Source organism: Poromitra crassiceps (assembly GCF_964638095.1).
Source record: "Poromitra crassiceps genome assembly, chromosome: 1".
NCBI classification, from domain to species: domain Eukaryota; kingdom Metazoa; phylum Chordata; class Actinopteri; order Beryciformes; family Melamphaidae; genus Poromitra; species Poromitra crassiceps.
In genome coordinates, this window is record NC_139623.1 from 48,499,509 (window position 1) to 48,520,845 (window position 21,337).

A 21,337-nucleotide genomic window follows, 5' to 3' on the forward strand; every position below is an offset into this window, starting at 1 on the left:
ATCCCGGCGCCACAGGGCGTGGTTATTGCTTATCCTATGTGGGGTTAGAAATCACGCAACGAAGGGGGATCGTGTGTGTGTGTGTGTGTGTGTGTCTGTCTGTCTGTCTGTCTGTCGGTGTGTCTGTCTGTCTGTCTGTCTGTCTGTGTGTCTGTCTGCACACTCACTCACACTGCTGTATTGTTGAATGTAAAAAAAAAAGCACTTCATGTGTATATATATATATATATATATATATATTTTTTTTTTCATTTGTGTCATAACGAATAGTATTTACATGTCTGATGTCAATACAGTTCAAAATAAAAGAATTGAGAGCGAGTTCTGCTTGAGAATGTGTATTTTACAGAAATTGCCTTTTCTCCTGTTTGTCATCTCAGAGAGACCTTTTGGGCTAAAACAGGGTGTATATAAATGGATATAAGTAGAGTACAGAACATGCTAAAAGCTCACTTTTTTTTCCTGGTGAACCCAGAGACATACATCTTCATTTTGAGGTATTGCAAATCACTCTGGTGCTAATAGATAATTTACTGTGGGTCTTGAAAGATGACCAACAATTATGAAAATCTTTGGCCTGTGCTAAATATTGGCAGTCCTAAACTGGCCATGAATGAGTTAACAAGCTTGAAAATGGCGTTCGAGAGGTCACAGTGACCTTGACCTTTGACCTTTGACCACCAAAATCTAATCAGATCATCCTTGAGCCTAAGTGAATGTTTAAGGCGAATCTGATGAAATTCCGTCCATACGTTCCTCAGATATCGCGTTAACAAGCTTGAAAATGGCGTTCGAGAGGTCACAGTGACCTTGACCTTTGACCTTTGACCACCAAAATCTAATCAGATCATCCTTGAGCCTAAGTGAATATTTAAGGCGAATCTGATGAAATTCCGTCCAGGCGTTCCTCAGATATCGCGTTAACAAGCTTGAAAATGGCGTTCTAGAGGTCACAGTGACCTTGACCTTTGACCACCAAAATCTAATCAGATCATCCTTGAGCCTAAGTGAATGTTTAAGGCGAATCTGATGAAATTCCGTCCAGGCGTTCCTCAGATATCGCGTTAACAAGCTTGAAAATGGCGTTCGAGAGGTCACAGTGACCTTGACCTTTGACCTTTGACCACCAAAATCTAATCAGATCATCCTTGAGCCTAAGTGAATGTTTAAGGCGAATCTGATGAAATTCCGTCCAGGCGTTCCTCAGATATCGCGTTAACAAGCTTGAAAATGGCGTTCGAGAGGTCATAGTGACCTTGACCTTTGACCTTTGACCACCAAAATCTAATCAGATCATCCTTGAGCCTAAGTGAATGTTTAAGGCGAATCTGATGAAATTCCGTCAAGGCGTTCCTCAGATATGGCGTTAACAAACATCCGTACGGACGGACGGACGGACATCCGGCCGGACATCCGTACGGACGGCCGGCCGTACGTACGTACGGACGGACAACCCGGATCCATAATGCCTTCGGCCTGGCTTCGCCGGCGGAGGCATAAAAAACGTTGAAAAAATATTTTCTTTAAACCCGCATTCTTTTTTAACATTTTGGTCTCTCCTGTTTCTAAATATATCTGAAGCGTTTGGTTTGAACAAGTAAAACTATTTTTTATAAGCATTTTACAAAATGTCTATGGGAAAATAAATGGCGGATGAAAATCTCTGGTACTCAAGATTCAAGATTCAAGATTCAAGATTCAAGATTTTTATTGTCACTCCATGGTACAAGTATCACGTGTGAAATTCTTGTGCTGTGGACTCCGTTTACGACATAGTACAAATAGGCAACAAGCAATGAGCAATAGGCAATAAGAAATAGGCATCAATAAGCAATACTAAGCAGCAATAGGCAATGAGGCAGAATAGCGATAAGACAAGTCAGTGGCATATTCATTGCACATAGGTGCACATGTTATGTGCATACGTTAGACATGTTCGGACATTTTAATTCGACGTATTTGACATACAGTGCAAATAGCATGTACCTTATTAAACATACAATTAAACATTAGGCATTGTGCATACGTTAGACGTGTTCAGACATTTTAAATTCGACGTAATTGACATACAGGTGCAAATAGCATGTACCTTGTTAGACATACAATTAAACATTAGGCATACATAATGGTAGCAGCTGCAGTACGGTACGGTACGACTACTACACTATTTGTGTATGTACAGTGCTGAAGCAGGAAGTGACGTTCCACTTTGGCTCTCTATTATCATGATTACCGTAAATTCCGGACTATAAGACGCACCGGTGTATAAGCCGCGGGACCAAAATTGACTATTTTTTTCTTCTATAAGCCGCACCGGACTATAAGCCGCGGGTGTTTTGATGTTTAATTACCATATGAAAGGGTTCGTGCACAGAGAGGAATGTCGGGAAAGAGATCGCTGTTTGGGGAAGCTCCCATTTATTAACATTTCAACAAAACAAAACAAAAGTCAGGTCACTAATCCCCAGACAAAATCACACAACAATAGGCTACCGTATATGTGCAGCAAACCTGTAACCAGAGAAGTCAAGTCACTAATCCTCGTCTTCCTCTTCTTCCTGCGTACTGAAACCACCAAAGTCCTCATCTTCAGTGTCGGAAACGAACAGGTTCAGGGTGGCTTCGTCAACCACTCTCCTCTCTCCTTCAGGTGCCATGGCACGAGTCCGATACCTCACGAGTCCGACACCTCACGAGTCCGAAAAAAGAGGCTAACTTCCCCCAGACCCTAACCCAAAACCTAACCTCTCCCACCCCCACGCCTAAACCTAACATCCCCCAGACCCTAACCCAAAACCTAACCTCTCCCACCCCCACGCCTAAACCTAACCTCCCCCAGACCCTAACCCAAAACCATGAGGTGTCGGACTCGTGAGGTATCGGACTCGTGAGGTATCGGACTAGGGGGCAGTCCCCGTGGCGTCATCCTCTTCATCCCGCAGCAGTCCAGCGTTTTGGAACCCGTTGGTAATTGTGGATGTTTTCACACTCCTATAATATTCCGTGATCTTCCTTTGTGTGAATTCGCCGAAGTTTGTGATTTTCTCCTGATAGTCGGGAGGGAGTTGTTCAGTAGTTCTCCCCCGGACGGACAGTCCCTTTTGCCCAGGTTACGCGCGGCTGCTCTGTTTGATCGGCGGCTGCTCTCTTTTAATGCGAGATTGACTGCTTTCAACTTGAAAGCTGCCTCGTGTGAATTTCTGCGTACCTTCCCCATGGTAAGTGAGAGTGTTGCTTCTACTGCTCGTCTTGTTGTGAATATTCCTTGATCTTCCTTTGTGTGAATTCGCCGAAGTTTGTGATTTTCTCCTGGTAGTCGGGGGAGGGAGTTGTTGCCCGAGTGGCCGTTTGCTTACCGTAATTACCATATGTAAGTGGTCACGCACAGAGGGGATTGTCGGGAAGAGATGGCTGTTTGAGGAAGCTCCCATTTACCGTATTACAACATTTCAACAAAACAACATAACACAACACCACCGTTGTTTATTTTTACAGTGCACACAGTGTCCGCGGTGTGGTGAAAAGAGGGCAAGAGAGGAAATTAAAACAGAAGTGGATTTATAGTTAGAAAGAGTGCTAAAAAAGAGAGATTTTTTTTTTTTTTTTTTTTTTTTTCTGAAAAAATCCATAGATAAGACGCACCGTTATATAAGCCGCAGGGGCCAAAAAACGGGAAAAAAGCCGCGGCTTATAGTCCGGAATTTACGGTAGTGCCGTCAGGATCAAGCAATGACTATACAGAATACAGATGCTTTTGGTGTTGTCAAATTCCTACAGACAGATGAATCCTTCAGCCATACATACATACATACACACACACTACTATTATAATCAGGGGTTTAGTGATAAATACAGAGGTGGGTAAACTATCCAAGGTGAGTAGTTTAACCACCTTGTTTGCCTTCATTGATTGATACAGTTGATCTGAAAATAGGTGAGTAAACTATCTGTCTCATTTCAAAGGGGTGGGTAAATTGCGTTTACAGGGGTGTAGTGGGTAAAATCCACTACACCCCTGATTATAATTGGGCAAACAGTTGGCGCAACCCACAATCGCTCGCGTCTGCGAGCCTGTAACCTCGCGTCACCAGGCTCTTCTCGGCGAGAAAGAGCCTGGCCTCCGTTCACAAGTGATTTTGTCACCCTGCCTGCTTCCGGCCTAGAGCCCACCCTAGACAGGAAGTAACAGCGGAAATAGCTTGTTAACTTGACAATTAGACACAACGAATCAGAAAATAAAACGGCAAACAACAAAACAAAAGATGGACGTACCGAACAAAGTTTTTGAAGAAGTTCTTGTAGAAACATTGCGGATTCACAATCTCACATATTTTAAGCCAATACATAAGCTTTACTTTTCAAACAAATGGCCAGTTGATGGAATAGTTATAATGCTAGTTGTCTGTCCGCTGTTATCGATAATGGAGGATCGAGTACAACAGTTGAAGCATCTTGCTGCCTGTGCTGGGAAAGACATGGACATTGATCATAAGATTTCACATGGCGAGTACTCCATTGTCTTTGGCTCTCCAGAAACCTTCCTCGGCAGTTACTAGAAATGTGCTAACACTACTATACAACTTGTGTTGTTGTTCTTTTCAGGCTCTAGCTAACGTAACCTCGCCGCGTCAAGCTACCGGCAACAAAGACGTTTTTTGGCGCACTTATTTCCGGTTCCTTGGTTTACGCCCCCATGACAAAACGCGAGGTGAAAGGTGCCCAGGCAAGCGAGCCTGCGACACGGGCGAGACCTCGAGGGCAAACCAACAAGGCACGGGGGGGGGGGGGGGGGGGTTGGGCTGGGAGGAGGCACGGTAGGAATGAGCACTGCCAGTTCAGTGGGCGTGGTGAGGGACGCTAGGAAGGAGCACACACAGCGGTACCAGAAAGAGGCTGAGGACATTGGATGTAGGGATGTCGAAAATCATAATTTTTCTTGACCGACAACCGACACTCATTAGCCGACAACTGTCGGTTAACCGAGAAGATTAAAATGCGCTATTTTACTGTCTGTGCCCCATTAAACCTTAGGCCTACCAAATGCTTGATTTTTTTTCAGTAGAAAGCGTTTATTTTTACATCTACAAGCAGAAAAAAACACATTAACAAAACGAGAAGACAAGTTAAATCCTCCAGCCATCTAAACAAAAACATTCCTCGGATAGGCTATGATAGGAGCTGCACGCATTTGCAGAAGGGGAAATACGGAGGGAAAAAACCCATACTCACGCTCACAATTCTTAAATGAATTATCTTACTACATGTGTCGTAAATAGTCTAATAAAACCAGCAGAAACTAATTTTAAAAGCTCAGAACGAAACGTGTCGCTAATTGAACAAATTTCCACTTTGAATAGCACATCAAGACACCGCCCCAAGCCTTCACGCTGCAGGGCGCACTGACGAAGCGCTTATTGCTCTCTCCTTCTGACATTCTCACTAATTCAACAGTGGTTTACCTGCTTTTGAGATCTGCAAAAAAATAGTTTGCTTCTCTCTCCACGCTTCTCCCTCTCTCTCTTTATCTGCGACGAGGGCTGTAGGTGGCTATTATGCTCTCTGTGTGTCCGGCTGCACGACATGACGAGTGCAGCAAGTCCGCACGCTGACAGCTGTCAGCATTGCGGGACTCGGGAGGATGAACAAATGAAGCAGTCTGTCCAAACTTTTTACCGATCTAATATGAGATGCAGAGAAATAATTATATATTAATAGCCGGTGTGTTTAGAAGAGCATTCTCACTCTTGCTGTAATCGTTGTGGGATTATTACACCTGAGAGACAGACAGCCCCGGAGAGAACTCAATTTACGGTAAAAGTGTGGATTCCTCAGTGAATCGATGTGGAAGACGCAGCTTGTTTTGAAACGCGTCATTGAAAGTAACCTCATGGTCTCATGACAGTGGCTGGAACACAGAAGGAGCATGACTGACTGGCTCGCTGTAGTCTGCACAGTGCACAGGGCAGGGCGTCTTCTCCCGTCTGGTCAAAGCAGAGGGGAGGCGGGGGTGTGGCGCATGTGTGGAGCTGAGTTTATCACAGAGCACATCTCGCACGCGGGGGGAGAGGCGGACAGTGCACACTGCTTTTCCATTTGGAAAAGCCTTTCTCTAAATGAATGTTGTTCTGGCAGTGGCAGGAGCTTTTAATTCCTATATAATGCTGCTACAGTAACTACTTAGGCTAGTTAACATTGTTGCTTACCGCGAAGGAGGGAAAAAAAACACCATATTGGCAACACGTTGTATGCCAATTTAATATGCAAATTAACCGTTTGACCGACATGCTTAACCGACCAATGACGTTGTCGGCGGTTAACCGGTTAATGGTTAACCGTCGACATCCCTAATTGGATGCCAATGCTGGAAGTGGACAAACCGATTGGGATATAGAGATGTTCACACATTCCAAGGTTGCAATTCCACTTGGGGGGCAAAACACAGCTGTCTGCCCTTCCTTACCCACGGCTACACAGCTCGTCTCTGTTGCCATTACTCGCCTTGAGAAAATCCTCTTCAGTCATCCTTCTTCCCTCCCTCGTCGCACCAAATGAGATATGAGACTCAGATGTTTTGGGAGAGGAAGGAAGGACCCCCACCCATCCTGCTTCGCTGCCTCGCTGGGGAGGTGGTGGAACAGCATCTGCGCGGTGCGTGGTGTGTGTGTATGTATGAGTGCACATTGACAGGAAGTTAAACATTCCACCCACCTATCACTGGACAGCAGCTGGGGCCGCGCGAGGGTTTGGCAAAGTCTTCCGACAACACAGCACGTGTTCACCAGGTGGGAGCTTTTAGCGATGCGTTAAAAGCTCCCACCTGGTGTAACGAGCAAGCAGCGGTTGACCTCTTACCTCCCCGAAATTCATGTGGTGAGATTTTATTCCATCACCTGCTTCTGGCGTGACGGCTCCAAACTATTTCAAGAATTTCTTGCAAATTCACCCACGAGGCTTAAGAATTGAGGAGCAGGGCTTATGGGACTTCCTCTGGGGCGGCGCTATAGTCGCCCTTACAAAAGCATGACATGCCTTAGACTCAGTTCTCAGTCTCTATCCGCTTCGCTCAGTAGAGACTGAGAACCTCCCCCCACCTCTAGTTGTTAAAAGTGGGTGGATACAATTTCAGAGTTAGAAAAAACATTGCATCGCAGAACCAATCCTGAGTCTTGAGGGCGGGCCTACATTCTGGGGCTAGGGATGGGTACCGAACTCTGTACTTTTACAGGTACCGACCAAATGACGTCGGTACTACAGAGTACCAGTTCACATAAAAACAAACGGTACCAAATTTCGGTACTTGAACGCATCCGAGTAATAGAAAGAGAGTGGGTAAAATAGAAATTCCGACGGAACCTTAAGGCAACACGCGAGAGCGCGTTACGTCAGTACGTCACTCTACCTGAAAGCAAACATCAACAAACAGGACCAGCCGAAAGCGGTCCAAAAATGTGGCTACACTTTACCAAGATAGACTCAGACAACACTGGTTGCAACATTTGTGATGTGAATTGCAAAGCTGACCATGCTTCCTCAAACTTGAGGAAGCATGGTCAAACACAAGATATGTTTAGCTAAATGCTGAAGACTGTAACGTGTTAGATAGCCTGAGGGTGAATGAAGCAGACACCGCACAGCAGCTAACGTTAGCCGCACCTCAGCTGTAACGTTAGCTGAAGTCTTGGAGGACGATGATGACGGAACTTGAGAGAGGCATCGACTTCTACAACATCGGGTAACGTTATTGAATTAGCTAGCGTTAGCTGGATAAGTTGTTTCACTGCCGTTGTGGTTGTTAGATAACGGGGCTTTTCACTGTCTTGGCTGAGTTAGCTTTATAGCTTAGCATGTTTAGGACCATAACTAGCATTGTTAACGTTATATAATAATTATCATCCGCTCGTGTCACCGACCGTGAGACGTGATATTTAACGTTGCACTCTTGCTTTCATTGCTAGGTCACCATGTGACAGTGACAGCCGCACAGGAGGAGACATGATTCACCCTGACAAAGAAAGCTTCTTCACCCAGCCAGAAAGTCAATGAGTGCCACAGGGGTGGATATGGTTCAGGTAAATAATTATTTTGCATAATGAGTGATAATGGGTGTGTTATTCATAGTGTAAGCTGTTACTAACAATTAGGGGTGTCACGATACACTCAGTTCACGATACGATACACAATATTGGGTTCACGATAACGATATGATACGATATTTTAACAATATTTTTTTAGATCGATTTGTAAGTTGAGAAGGGGCATCCTCCACGCTAATTTGAGTAATTTCACCATTTTCTTCCTCCGTGTCTGTAACGTCCCTCGTCTGTTCAAACAAAGCAATGAAAAGGAGAGCGAGCATGCAATCAGATGCAGATCAGTGCCACCATGTTCAGCTTATTTTTCTCGCGATATGAGATTCCATCTCAACGATACATATTGTCACGTTTTGATATCGTAATATATTGTGGGACGATATATTGTGACATCCCTACTAACAATAAATTGTAATTTTTATTAAGATGTGCATAGCACTGACACTTCTTTCTATTGATAACACAAATAATGCTTGATGAATCACGATGCCTTTTTTTATTTTCAGATACCACTCCATAAGCAGAAGAAACTTTCAGCACTTGGGGAGCTCTTCGAAGATGAAGACCAGGCCCTGCTGGAAGCTGTGTTGGACATCAGTTGCCCCTAAGTACTATTCCCCCCATTTCCCCAACCCCACTAAACTAACCTTGCTGCTACAACTCTTGGTTTGGGAGGGGAGAGGTAGGGAGGTAGGGAGGAGTTTTATTTTGTCTGGTGCTAAATAAATAATGTTCTAAATAAAGAACAATGTTGAAATTGAGAAGTTTGGACTGTAATTTTTTTTGTTATTAAAGTGTGTAAAAGTACCGAAAATGGTACCGTTTTGGGTACCGTACCGAATTCCAGGTACCGGTATCGTACCGGTATCGGTTCAAATGTGAACGGTACCATCCCTACCTGGTAGGGGTGGGAATCACCAGATGCCCACGATACGATACTGAAACGATACTTGAGTCACGATACGATAGTATTGCGATACTGCGATATTTTCGATATTGCGATATATTGAATATTGCGATATCTCGATATATTGCGATTTCTTACTTTTTCAACTGCAAATGATGTCCCCAAAGGAAAACTTTGTCAACATCTGGTTTATATAAGAACAATTTTTCAGTCTGTACATCTGACTTCAACCATTTTATTGCAGCAACATTGTCAAGTAGACAGACCAACAACTTTCATAAAGTCATGTCATAGTTGCATGCACCTGACAATCTGAACTGTTTGTTACAGTCTACTTACAGTCCACCTTAACTGGATGTGTGTGTGGACTACTGTACTTATGTAGTTTTTGCAACTTCACTTCACTTACACAAAACATCTTGTGCAGACCATTCAGTAACTGGGGAATTTGTAAATTACTGTTATGACAAAACTGTTACTTTTAAAACAAAATGAAAATATGCTACCATTTGTTTACTGCTGGCCTTGGAACTAAAGTTTCTAGTAGCCCGGTGGCCTGCAATATCGATACTTGGCGTCCAAATATCGATACAATATCGTCAGGCAAAATATCGCGATACTGTGGTGTATCAATTTTTTCCCCCACCCCTACTACCTGGGGCCGGTGGAGACTAGGGATGTCGAAAATCATAATTTTTCTTGACCGACAACCGACACTCATTAGCCGACAACTGTCGGTTAACCGAGAAGATTAAAATGCGCTATTTTACTGTCTGTGCCCCATTAAACCTTAGGCCTACCAAATGCTTGATTTTTTTTCAGTAGAAAGCGTTTATTTTTTACATCTACAAGCAGAAAAAAACACATTAACAAAACGAGAAGACAAGTTAAATCCTCCAGCCATCTAAACAAAAACATTCCTCGGATAGGCTATGATAGGAGCTGCACGCATTTGCAGAAGGGGGAAATACGGAGGGAAAAAACCCATACTCACGCTCACAATTCTTAAATGAATTATCTTACTGCATGTGTCGTAAATAGTCTAATAAAACCAGCAGAAACTAATTTTAAAAGCTCAGAACGAAACGTGTCGCTAATTGAACGAATTTCCACTTTGAATAGCACATCAAGACACCGCCCCAAGCCTTCACGCTGCAGGGCGCACTGACGAAGCGCTTATTGCTCTCTCCTTCTGACATTCTCACTAATTCAACAGTGGTTTACCTGCTTTTGAGATCTGCAAAAAAATAGTTTGCTTCTCTCTCCACGCTTCTCCCTCTCTCTTTATCTGCGACGAGGGCTGTAGGTGGCTATTATGCTCTCTGTGTGTCCGGCTGCACGACATGACGACGAGTGCAGCAAGTCCGCACGCTGACAGCTGTCAGCATTGCGGGACTCGGGAGGATGAACAAATGAGGCAGGCTGTCCAAACTTTTTACCGATCTAATATGAGATGCAGAGAAATAATTATATATTAATAGCCGATGTGTTTAGAAGAGCATTCTCACTCTTGCTGTAATCGTTGTGGGATTATTACACCTGAGAGACAGACAGACCCGGAGATAACTCAATTTACGGTAAAAGTGTGGATTCCTCAGTGAATCGATGTGGAAGACGCAGCTTGTTTTGAAACGCGTCATTGAAAGTAACCTCATGGTCTCATGACAGTGGCTGGAACACAGAAGGAGCATGACTGACTGGCTCGCTGTAGTCTGCACAGGGCAGGGCGTCTTCTCCCGTCTGGTCAAAGCAGAGGGGGGGCGGGGGTGTGGCGCATGTGTGGAGCTGAGTTTATCACAGAGCACATCTCGCACGCGGGGGGAGAGGCGGACAGTGCACACTGCTTTTCCATTTGGAAAAGCCTTTCTCTAAATGAATGTTGTTCTGGCAGTGGCAGGAGCTTTTAATTCCTATATAATGCTGCTACAGTAACTACTTAGGCTAGTTAACATTGTTGCTTACCGCGAAGGAGGGAAAAAAAACACCATATTGGCAACACGTTGTATGCCAATTTAATATGTAAATTAACCGTTTGACCGACATGCTTAACCGACCAATGACGTTGTCGGCGGTTAACCGTCGACATCCCTAGTGGAGACATGCAGTAGCAGTGTCCATGTGCCGACAACAAGTGGCAGACAGTAGGCCAAGCTTGATAGACAAAGCTTTTACCCTAACCAGTTGGTAAACAAGCCAGCACGTCTTTCTTGTCCTGTGTTTACAGCTTTAAACAAAGCCGCTGTAAATCCTTAATTGCACCAATCTTGCGGATTGAGCACACATCAGATAAAACTGACTCAAATAACGTTACATTTCTCGGGACATCCATTTTCGCTGTGAAGCTCTCTCAGTGTTACAATTCTCCGGGTTCGTGTTTCACTACGGAAGACAATGGTGGGCGCACCACTTCCGGGTAGGAAGAAAATTGTAAAATAAACAACAGGTATAAACTCTCTTTGCAGCACATCAGTGTCATGCTCTGTATTGGAACTATGAAACATTGCATTGCCGCTACCAAATACAATTCAAATAATAAATGTAGGCGTGTCTGCTTTCCGGCCGTTCTCGCTGGCCTGGAAGAGACAGATTTTGACGATGATGTTCCCAGACGTTTGGTGTAGGTGGCGCTGTTGGCGCCGCTCACCAAACGTCTGGGAGCCCGAGACTAGACTTGCCTAAACAAAGACAAGGCCCCGCCCACCCCACACAATTCCTTTGACAACTGCTGCAAGCTTCCTGCTGCTGGCATTTGATATGCTCCGTTTTGTTCCCATGAGCAAACTCCTGCCAAAGCCTCTCTGTACCGTCATGTGAAACTCACCCCTTCTGCTTTGATCACTCACAGCGCCGTCTGTCTGAAACTAAGCTATACAGTGTCAGGGAGGGGAGAGGAGAGGGAGCGCGTGAGGAGAGAGAGGGGAGTCAACAGTCATGTGTCTGCTGTCTTGGTTTTGAATGCTAGAAGAATATTGGGGTTGACTGGGTCCCTGAGAAGGAATTGAAAGGAGGACAGTCGGACAAGCGAGAGAGGGATATTGCCATCTCATTCCTTTCCTCCCCTTCTTCACGTCTATGACAGAAGTGAATGCAACTGGGACATAAAAAGCTCATCTCTTCTCTTCTGTGTGTTGTTAACCTCGATGTGCCATTCAGTCACCGTGTACAGAGGCACGGCTTCTCAAAATAATTCAAGGTAGTGTTCAAATGATACCGCTTTCTTTCTATTTCAACTATCCAGTAAAGAGCTGTTTGTCTTTGGGGCAACGACGAGGTAAAGCGAACGCTGTGGAATAATTACGTATAATTAGGCCTGGGCGATATGGCAATTTTTTTTATCACGATATGTTTTCTTATATCGATCGATGTCGATATATATCACGATATAAATTTATTAATAATACTAATTGCACATAAAAAGCACGTGAAGAATTTTAGGGGCACAATTAAAATTCAATGCAGAGCGATATAGAATGTATTCGATATGACTCTATTAATCTCTGACCGGTTACAATTAAGTTGAATTCAATTCAAAGTATTCTCATGAGAGAGGCTCAATGCAGCTCATTGGCTATTGTTGTCATTAAATGATAACCCTTTATTTAGTCATCTGTTTGTCCATATTATTCACTTATGGCTTTTTAATGTAACTTGATCCATTTGCATTTTCAGCTTATTATAATTGTTCTATGCTTGTTACTTGTTTTCCCTTATACCACTGGTCTTTGGTGTGCTTATTCTGTTGTGTGTATTACATTATGTTGTTTTAGTGCAATGAACGTCTTGGTCCAAGGCTAGGTGTTGATTATGCAGCTATAGTTAGCTGCTGTTGGTTTGATAAAGGAAGCAAAGACTGTTTAAACCATAGATGTGTAATGTTATTCGGATAGCTGCTATAGATGGTCTATCTAACAGATAGCATAACGTTAGCAAGATTGTCAAGTATGAAGATATTAACGTTAGTGCGTAAGCTAACGTTAGCGTTAGCTAACGCGATGTAGATGCTAATTTGATACCATTCATGACAGCCAGCTACCGCTACCCATAACCAGAACTACTGTCTGCTGCAGCTTTATCTCCCGTGTACAAATCCACGGCCTGACATATTTTAATTCCCTCTGTATATGTTACTGTTGTTTTGCCGGGCCAGGCTCTAACTGAGAGAAGAGAAGAGCCAGCCGACTGCGAGGCTCTGAGCAGAGAAATGGATTATTCCGCAAACGCGTGCATCACATGGTTTATTTTCCATTGATGCCATTGGTTCCACTCAGTGTTGCCTTCAAATACCCCCCAAAAACGACACGTTATTCACAATAAGCATTGCTGTGCTAAGCTGCGGTCATGTTTCTGAGGGGTTTTGAACGCAACACTGAAAATATTTTATCGAAATTACAGCTCATAAATTTATCATCGTTATCGTGGCCGTTTTTTTCGTGAAAATTTTCGACATCGTTTTATCGCCCAGCCCTACGTATAATTACTGCTAACCTTTTGAGGTTAGGGTCAAACCTTTCCCTGCTGGAGCTTCTGTGATTGCATGCTTTTGGTTTGTATTCGTTGGTAATATGGCGATAGGGTTTTATTGCTTTCCTGAGCGAGTGAAAGCGAAAGTAGTCCCATCATCATCGGAAAAGTGTGTTCAAGAGCAACGAGGCCACATCGACCCGTCCAGTCGCCTCAGTGTTAACCGTCATCACAACCACACTGTCACCTCAGTGTTAACCGTCATCACAACCACACTACTCTTGACTCGTGCCTCGACGGTGATCTTCCATCGCCGTCCCAACAGGGGAAGTAGGAACTAGGAAGACCGCTCATCACATTTTCCTCCTTTGTAAACTCACCGAGCTGAGTCTGTTTCTCCCAGCAGACGCTGCTCAGGGCAGACAGCTCGCGGTATTTCTCCGCCAGCTGGAGTTTGCCGTTATTGAGGCGGGGTCGCCGGGCCAGGCTCTCCTCAGCTAGGCTCCTGTTGGTGCTCAGCAGCATCTCCCTGTCCACCTGCAGCTCCTGGAACTGAACACAAGTACAGATTAGGGATGCAATGCAAGATATTGGATTTTCTTTGCAGATTTCCGATATGCTGATATTTTCCAATTTTTTTGGGCTGAATGCCGATGCAGATATACCGTATGCGTTTACCGTAATCCCCCCCCCCCCCCCCCCCCACACACACTTAATTTCAGAGAACATAAAGTCTTTCCTGTAGTGGAATTTATACATTATTATGCCTACTCTTATCCTGATGGCCCACACTGGCAGATGCAGACATAAATACAACGCTTTTCAAAATGTACACATTAACTGGGCAGAATAAGAAAACTACTTGAACTTAGGTGATGTAAAACATGTCATATTTCATCCTACAAGCTTGCATGATGCTCTCCTGAGACCATCTAGTCACTAGGTATGGGTCGGTGGAAAAAATTATAAAACCGGTTCGATGTTAAACATTTAATTGAACCGAACCGGTATACCGAATTTTACCACTAGGTATCGCACTTTGAGCAGTGCTTCCCAGTGGAGGCGATAAATGACTAGTGCAACTCCAGTCCATTTGGTGGTGATAATGCACCTCTAAGCTGGTTTGCCAACCACCAACAACTAAATAAAAAAGGAGAAGAAAAAGGAGAAGGACCGGCAAAACTGGAAATCGACCCATGCCTACTAGTCACCACAACCAGGCATATGTGACGTGAAAGTAAAGGTAGGTTTTGGTAAGTGTCTGTCGACAGAAATAAAAAGAGTCGCATTACATTTTTTATTTAGACTTTGGCAAAATGTTTCAGTCGTCTCCACGGTTACAGGAGACGGCACCTCCCGCCCCCCTCCTCCCAGCAACAGCGTCACTCCCCTCTGCTTCACTGACTCCGAGGAGGAACGGGTTCTTAACAGCTGTAATATTTTCACCTTCCTCTTGAGTCCAAATCCCTGTAGACAGCACATCAGACACACTTTTTTTTTCTGTTGCTAAAGACGTCATATAGTGTAGCCATCATATCTCTCAAGAGACCGTTTCAAAAGTGTTGCGCGACCAACCATCAGCTGGGCTCAACAGCCCTGGATATGCTGTCGAGCGTCGAGTCAAGCATCGAGCATTTGGGCATTATTTAAAGTGTCATTTTATATCATATCGTCATATCGGCTGAAATGTTTGTTTCGGGCCGATGCGGATATTCCATTTGAAAGCTTTTCTTGGCCGATAACGTTGCCGTGACGATGTCGTTGTGTATCCTTAGTACAGAGGCAGAAAATTGTTGTGTGCACGGCTCAGGGTGCAGAGGGCAAAGGTCAAGGGATTATCTCAGAAGTCCGGAGCATTTTTTGCCAATTAATTGCATGACTTCTCCATGACACGTAGGGAAAGTTGTCATGGCTAATATTTCTCTGGGTCTTCTTAACCGGCATGCTCTTTTCCAGTGCTGCTGCTGCCCCACGCCAGTGCACAGTAACAGTTACATGTCATGCACTCACAGCTGGGAGCTGTCCAGGACGATCACACTCTTCTAGTGCTGCGCACTGGGAGCCACCCAGAACACTGGAGCAGCCTTGCTCAAGGGCACCAATGACAGTAGTTGCTGGAGGAGGGAAGTCTGTTACCCGTTCATTCATATTTTTACATATTTACCATTTTGTCTTTTTTTCTTTGCCATTTACTTATTTTTTTTTAGCTTTTGTCTTTAGTCCTTCTGACAACGGTAGCAGGAGTCTCTAGACCAGCACAAGTGTCAGTTTGATCCTTATTCACATCAAGATGTATGGCTGTATTACTATGAGTTGGATACTGCAGCTGTAGACAGCTGTTCAAAAATAAAAAATAAAAAAAATAATACTAACCTAAACTTGTACCACTGTTCCTTCAGAAGTTGTAGTTGTCATAGACTGTGCTCCATAGTTGATTGCTCTATTGCTGACAAAAATGTGTTATTGTAAGTCTGCCAAATGACGTAATGTAATGTAATGTAATGTTCACGCATGAGTTTCCATGTACTGTATATTTACTCATTTGATGATCAAATGTCTCACAATAATGCTAAATGATCATGTGGATAATAATATGTACGAAGATGATGGCAAGCTGCTCACGGGCACAATCTGCAGCTGTGATTGGTCACTGTGCTTATTGCTCATAGTGTAGCCATGGAACGTAAATGCTAATGGGAACGCTTGATTTGATGCATGAAATGAAAAGACATTCATTTCCCAATGGAATCCTTTCCAGACTCTGGCTTTGGAAGAAAGCTGTTAATATTGACAGCTCACAACACAGTCATATTATCATTTCACTAAAATAGCTAGGTTTCTTTTGCTACCATACAGTTCTATTATCGCACCTTTTTTTTCTTGAGAAATATGGCATATTTTCAGGGCCTCAAGGCTTATTCCAATCATTAAATCAGATACAGCCTGGAAAAAAAGGAAAGTTCAATTCAACATTTGTCTGTCAGAGGTCACCATTCAGTATGTTTATGGCTGTTGACTGAGAGGAGTTTACGAGGAGGGATCACCAGTTGAAACAGCTCAGAATCTCTGTGCCAGACTCAAAACAATACATTATTCAACAGAACGCCACACCCCTTCAAGCCTTGCCAACACGGTCGCGTCACGGCTGGAAAGAAAGTCCCTGGTGTCCCAGACACCAACATGACACCACTTTGTGAGAGCTTCATAGCGCATTTTAGCCAGCGCACAAATCTGAATCCTCTCTTGCATATATTCCATTGGCCTCAGCATTCCTGTGACTCTGCCCAGTCGGATCCTTTTCTTGCCTGATTGTTTTCTTTCAACAGACACTCTGACTGGACCTGGGGCCGGTTTCTTTGCCGCCCAGTGTTGCTGCGCTGCTGCGCATCTGTCTCACATTTATGGGTCATCAAAAGGATGTTTTGCGGGGCAATCGGAGTCACCGAGTTCAGAGGAATTTTTGAGTGCGGCCCGTTAGTTCAAAAGAAGTTCCGTTTGCGTGCGAAAAGAGTCATGACAGATCTGCTGTTCTCCCTTCAAGTTCCTTTGCGACAATAAAGATGACAACACCCGCTCCTTTGAGTCTTACATCCCCGTCATCAGTCCCGTTTTTCTCTAAACAGGAATCGGGGGGGGGGGGGGGGGGGGGGGAGACCTTCCGTTTCCTGCTATGGCTGGTCTAGCTAGCCTGCTTATCAAGCAGACACTTTCTACAGCCTTTGGGGTCGAACGAGCGTTTGTGTTTTGATGCTGCGGCTGTAAAGCAGAGTTGACAGTGTTTACCATCACTGACGGATGACTGGGAGGACTGTGCCAGAGCATCTCTCTGGGAAAGAATAGGAGCGGTGCGGCTGTCGTTTTGTGTGCTTTGACGCATCTGTGACCGCAGGAGATGTAGTAAATAAGGTGTTTGTCTTCTACCTTTTTGACAATTTGAAGGCGGATTCTCTTAAATGAGGCTAAAGGATAATTTAGGCTCCTGCACTCCCAATTTAACATTCCGTCTCCAGTGAAATTGATGGGGTGCGAAACCAATTCCATGAAAGAGGAGTCTTCATTTTGCGCCAAGTCTGCAGGAGGCCGGGAGAAATTACTCTTGAGTGGAAGGCCAGTAAACTTGAGAACTTTCCTCCGATACCATTAGGGGTGAGTTTTAAGGGATACTCAGAGTCAACGTGTAAGTGCATTCAAGGAGTTATCTATCGGTCTCTCTGCCTCTTTATTCAATCGCTCTGAAAAATGTCCTACAATCAAACTCACACTTTGGCCAGTCATCTGCAGCAATAAACACCAGTAAACATTAAACAACTAAATGGACATAGGAATGAAGTGTACAGTGAATGAACAGTTTAAGCGCAAGTGTTTAAGGTGGAGTTTTTGTGAAGCTATGTCTCCCCAATGCGCCATAATGTCTTCATATAGAGCAGGAATTGCGACCAGATGACTAGAATATACTTCATCCGGCCCTTTTTAACTCATTCATGGCCAGTTTAGGACTGCCAATATTTAGCACAGGCCAAAGATTTTCATAATTGTTGGTCATCTTTCAAGACCCACAGTAAATTATCTATTAGCACCAAAGTGATTTGCAATACCTCAAAATGAAGATGTACGTCTCTGGGTTCACCAGGAAAAAAAAAGTGAGCTTTTAGCATGTTCTGTACTCTACTTATAGCCATTTATATACACCCTGTTTTCACCAAAAAGGTCTCTCTGAGAAGAGAAATTGCAGAAAATGGCATTTTTGTAAAAGACACAATCTCAGGCAGAACTCGCTCTCAATTCTTTTATTTTGAACTGTATTGACATCAGACATGTAAATATTATTCGTTATGACACAAAAGAAAAAAAAAATATTATATATATATATATACATGAAGTGCTTTTTTTACATTCAACAATACAGTTTACTCAGTGTGAGTGAGTGTGATCATAGAATAGAATGCAGAGAGATCAGTGTAGTCTCTCTCTCACACACACACACACACTCCTTACCGCGAGATCATCCGGGTCCTGTCGCATTGGAGTCCAGTCTTCCTCGCCCTCGACAGGAAAGTGGCCGTGCTGCTTGGCTCTGTGTGAAAGCCATTTCTGTGGCGAGGCTGCTGTTCTCCTCCTCCTCACACAGTTGTGACTCCGTCTCGTCTCTTTCGGGCTGGGACACAGGAACGGGGTCCAGGGACCAGGATCGATCATGTTGGTCACGGGTTTGACTACCGCGAACAACTGATCGATGTCCGCTGCCCTGCATCAAGCCGACCAGCTCGTGCAGCGCGCCGAGGGGCGTTTCTCCTCTGCACAAGGAAGTGCGTTTCTCTGTTTTTCCTCCTGCTCATTTCAAAACAACAGCTGCGGTATGTGTTTGATCTCATGTTGTCGGCTTGTCTTTGAGGCTAGGGACCTGATAACATGTCACAGGCTGGGGAAGTCTTTGAACTACGCGCTGCACTAATAAAAACAAAAACACGTCAAACACGTCATTGGACCTCTGGGCTATTCCTGATAACACGTCAAAGACGTCTTTGGCCATGAATGAGTTAAGATGGGTTAGGGTTAGGATCACCATCTTGAGGTCAGAGTTTGCCCTGGCATTTCATTTAGCACTGCATCCCTGGGGGACAGGCTATATAAAGGACAAACACCTCCTGCAAACACAAATAGTTCATGACGGATACGCTGCAACCTGGGTGAATGAATATGCAGTAAAGCATTTCCCCAATCCCGAGATGTTGAGATTGTGGTTCCGAGACGACTCGAGTACCTGCTCTCTTCCCAGGGGAGAGTTGTTTGACCTCTCAGTTAGATTCCACGCTGGCTCCATCTTTCTTGATTCATTCACACAGGGAGGTTTCAACTGTCATGTCCTCCTTAAGCTGCGTTCACACCGACCTATTAAAGTTTTTCGCTGGCATCGAGTTTACATACAAAGTCAATGCAAACGAGCGATTGAGCGTATATTCGCCCGGGAGAAAAATCGCTGGGCGTCCGAGCGACAGAGACAGAGCGATAGGGAGAAAATTTGCTCGTCGCCCGAGATGAAATATCCCAACTCGAGCAAAATTACGCTGGCATCAGTCGCTCGCTGTTCCAACGCTGATTGGCTGCCGTGTGAGAGCAAGTCAAGGATCACACTGGCTTGGAACAAACCGCTGGTTTATTGTGCGGCAACAAACCGCATTGACAGCTGATTGACAGGCCGACAGCTGACATGAAGTGAAGTCTGTACTACCGGCTCGCGTTAGGAGCACGCTGATAGGCTTAGCTTGTAAACAACTACGGTGGCTCGTAGTGGACAAATATCATGACATTGCATAACGTTATAGCCCCCAAATGTCTGTCAACTATTGTGCCTGTTGACGAGCGATTTAAACAGAGCGACAGAGCGATTCCAAAGGGTTGAATCGAGCGACAGAGAGAAAAATAAATATCTCGGTGTGAACAGAGCTTTAGCCAAGAAGAGAGATGGGCAGAGGATTATCCAAATAAGTCGGCTTTTTCTTTCAAAGTAGAGTCAGCTGACAATCGGCTTCTACCTCAAGGCAAATAAGAGGCGTTTAGGTATTGGTAGAGACAGGAATGCAGTGGGTATTATCCTTGGCGGTCCGGGAGGTCCCCAGCAACATGAAATCGTGGAATGTCCCAATTATTTCAGTGGAAGTAGCGGATGACCGCTGTGATCAGGTTTCACTGTACCCACTGTTGTGATCACCCCACCCACAGCAATGACAGCTGTGCAATTATGTATTAAATCACCACTAACAAAGGTTCCTTTCAGATGGGCTTCCTCAGGGCATAACAACAAATTGGGTCCATAACTAAGTTTGGGAACACGGAACACCTAGTAGAGTTTGTGTGTGTGGGGGGGGGGACAGATGTTGTATATCTTGACGACAGGAAGGATATCATTAATGCCTGGCTCTTATATGGAGAAAATATAACCAAACTCTGTTAAAAAATCTCTAATTGTATTTTTACACTGCTTTGCCGCAAAGGTACAAACCTGATTAAATACGACTTGAGGTTCTCTGACAGAAACCTCTCTTCGATTCGGCATGCATGCAGTGCACCAAGCCACATTTTAATTCCATTAAATTGCCAATTCAAAATGTGTTCGCTCCGCTCGCTACCGCTAAAAGTTTAAATATCACTGGAATAAGTGGTGCTTGGCATATTAAATCAATGCCGAGTTGAAAAATGCACACTAAAGGATCAGAAAAAGCCGTGAATCATGTTCTAGCAGCTGTGTGGGACTGCCGACAAAACAAAGCAGCCTTAAATCACCAGATTCTTGAGTGCAGTTTGGCGTGGCGTCTCTACACGTTGTTTGTGAACTGCACGTATCGGGGGGCTGCCTTGAATGGTATCGATGCTTCCTGCATGAATCATTCTGCGCAAACCACAAAACACTTATGTTATTTGCCTCGCCGTAGTTTCCTTAGCATTAAACACCTTATTAGTGCGGGTGATGGAAAGCAATTGGAAAATCTAACCCCTCGAGCCACGCAGTCAATCGATGAGCCATGTAAAGCTGATTTACACACATTGAACTGCCAAGACAAAAGACACCACACATATTCATTTTGAGGAGTGGAGAAAGGCACGGGGAGGACATTATGAAACACCCCAATTACAATACAAGGACGGATGATACAAGGCGATATTACAGGATCGTTTGCTCCTTTGGGGACCAACAAATAGGTTCTGACAACCTACCTTCTCATTGAGTCGAATGATTTGGTCCATTTTGTCGTCGTTTTGTAAGAGCTCCCGCAGCTCACTCGTACTTAAAGCCCTGTAGCCGTCAGGACAAGAGGTCGACTCCTTATAGCTGGACATTTTATTCCTTCAAATTGCGACTGAAAACGACTTGGAAACATAA

General features: G+C 44.3%; 1 protein-coding gene across 1 annotated transcript in view; it reads right to left on the reverse strand.

Annotated features, from left to right (window-relative positions):
• Positions 1-21,337, reverse strand: part of vps37d (VPS37D subunit of ESCRT-I) — a 74,589-nt gene extending 53,252 nt beyond the window's left edge. The window contains exons 1-2 of the mRNA XM_083638109.1: positions 21,172-21,337; positions 13,839-14,010 (exon numbers count right to left, since the gene is read on the reverse strand). Of these exons, the coding sequence (XP_083494235.1) occupies positions 13,839-14,010; positions 21,172-21,294 (295 nt within the window). The 5' untranslated portion in view covers positions 21,295-21,337. The remainder of the gene's footprint in view (positions 1-13,838; positions 14,011-21,171) is intronic.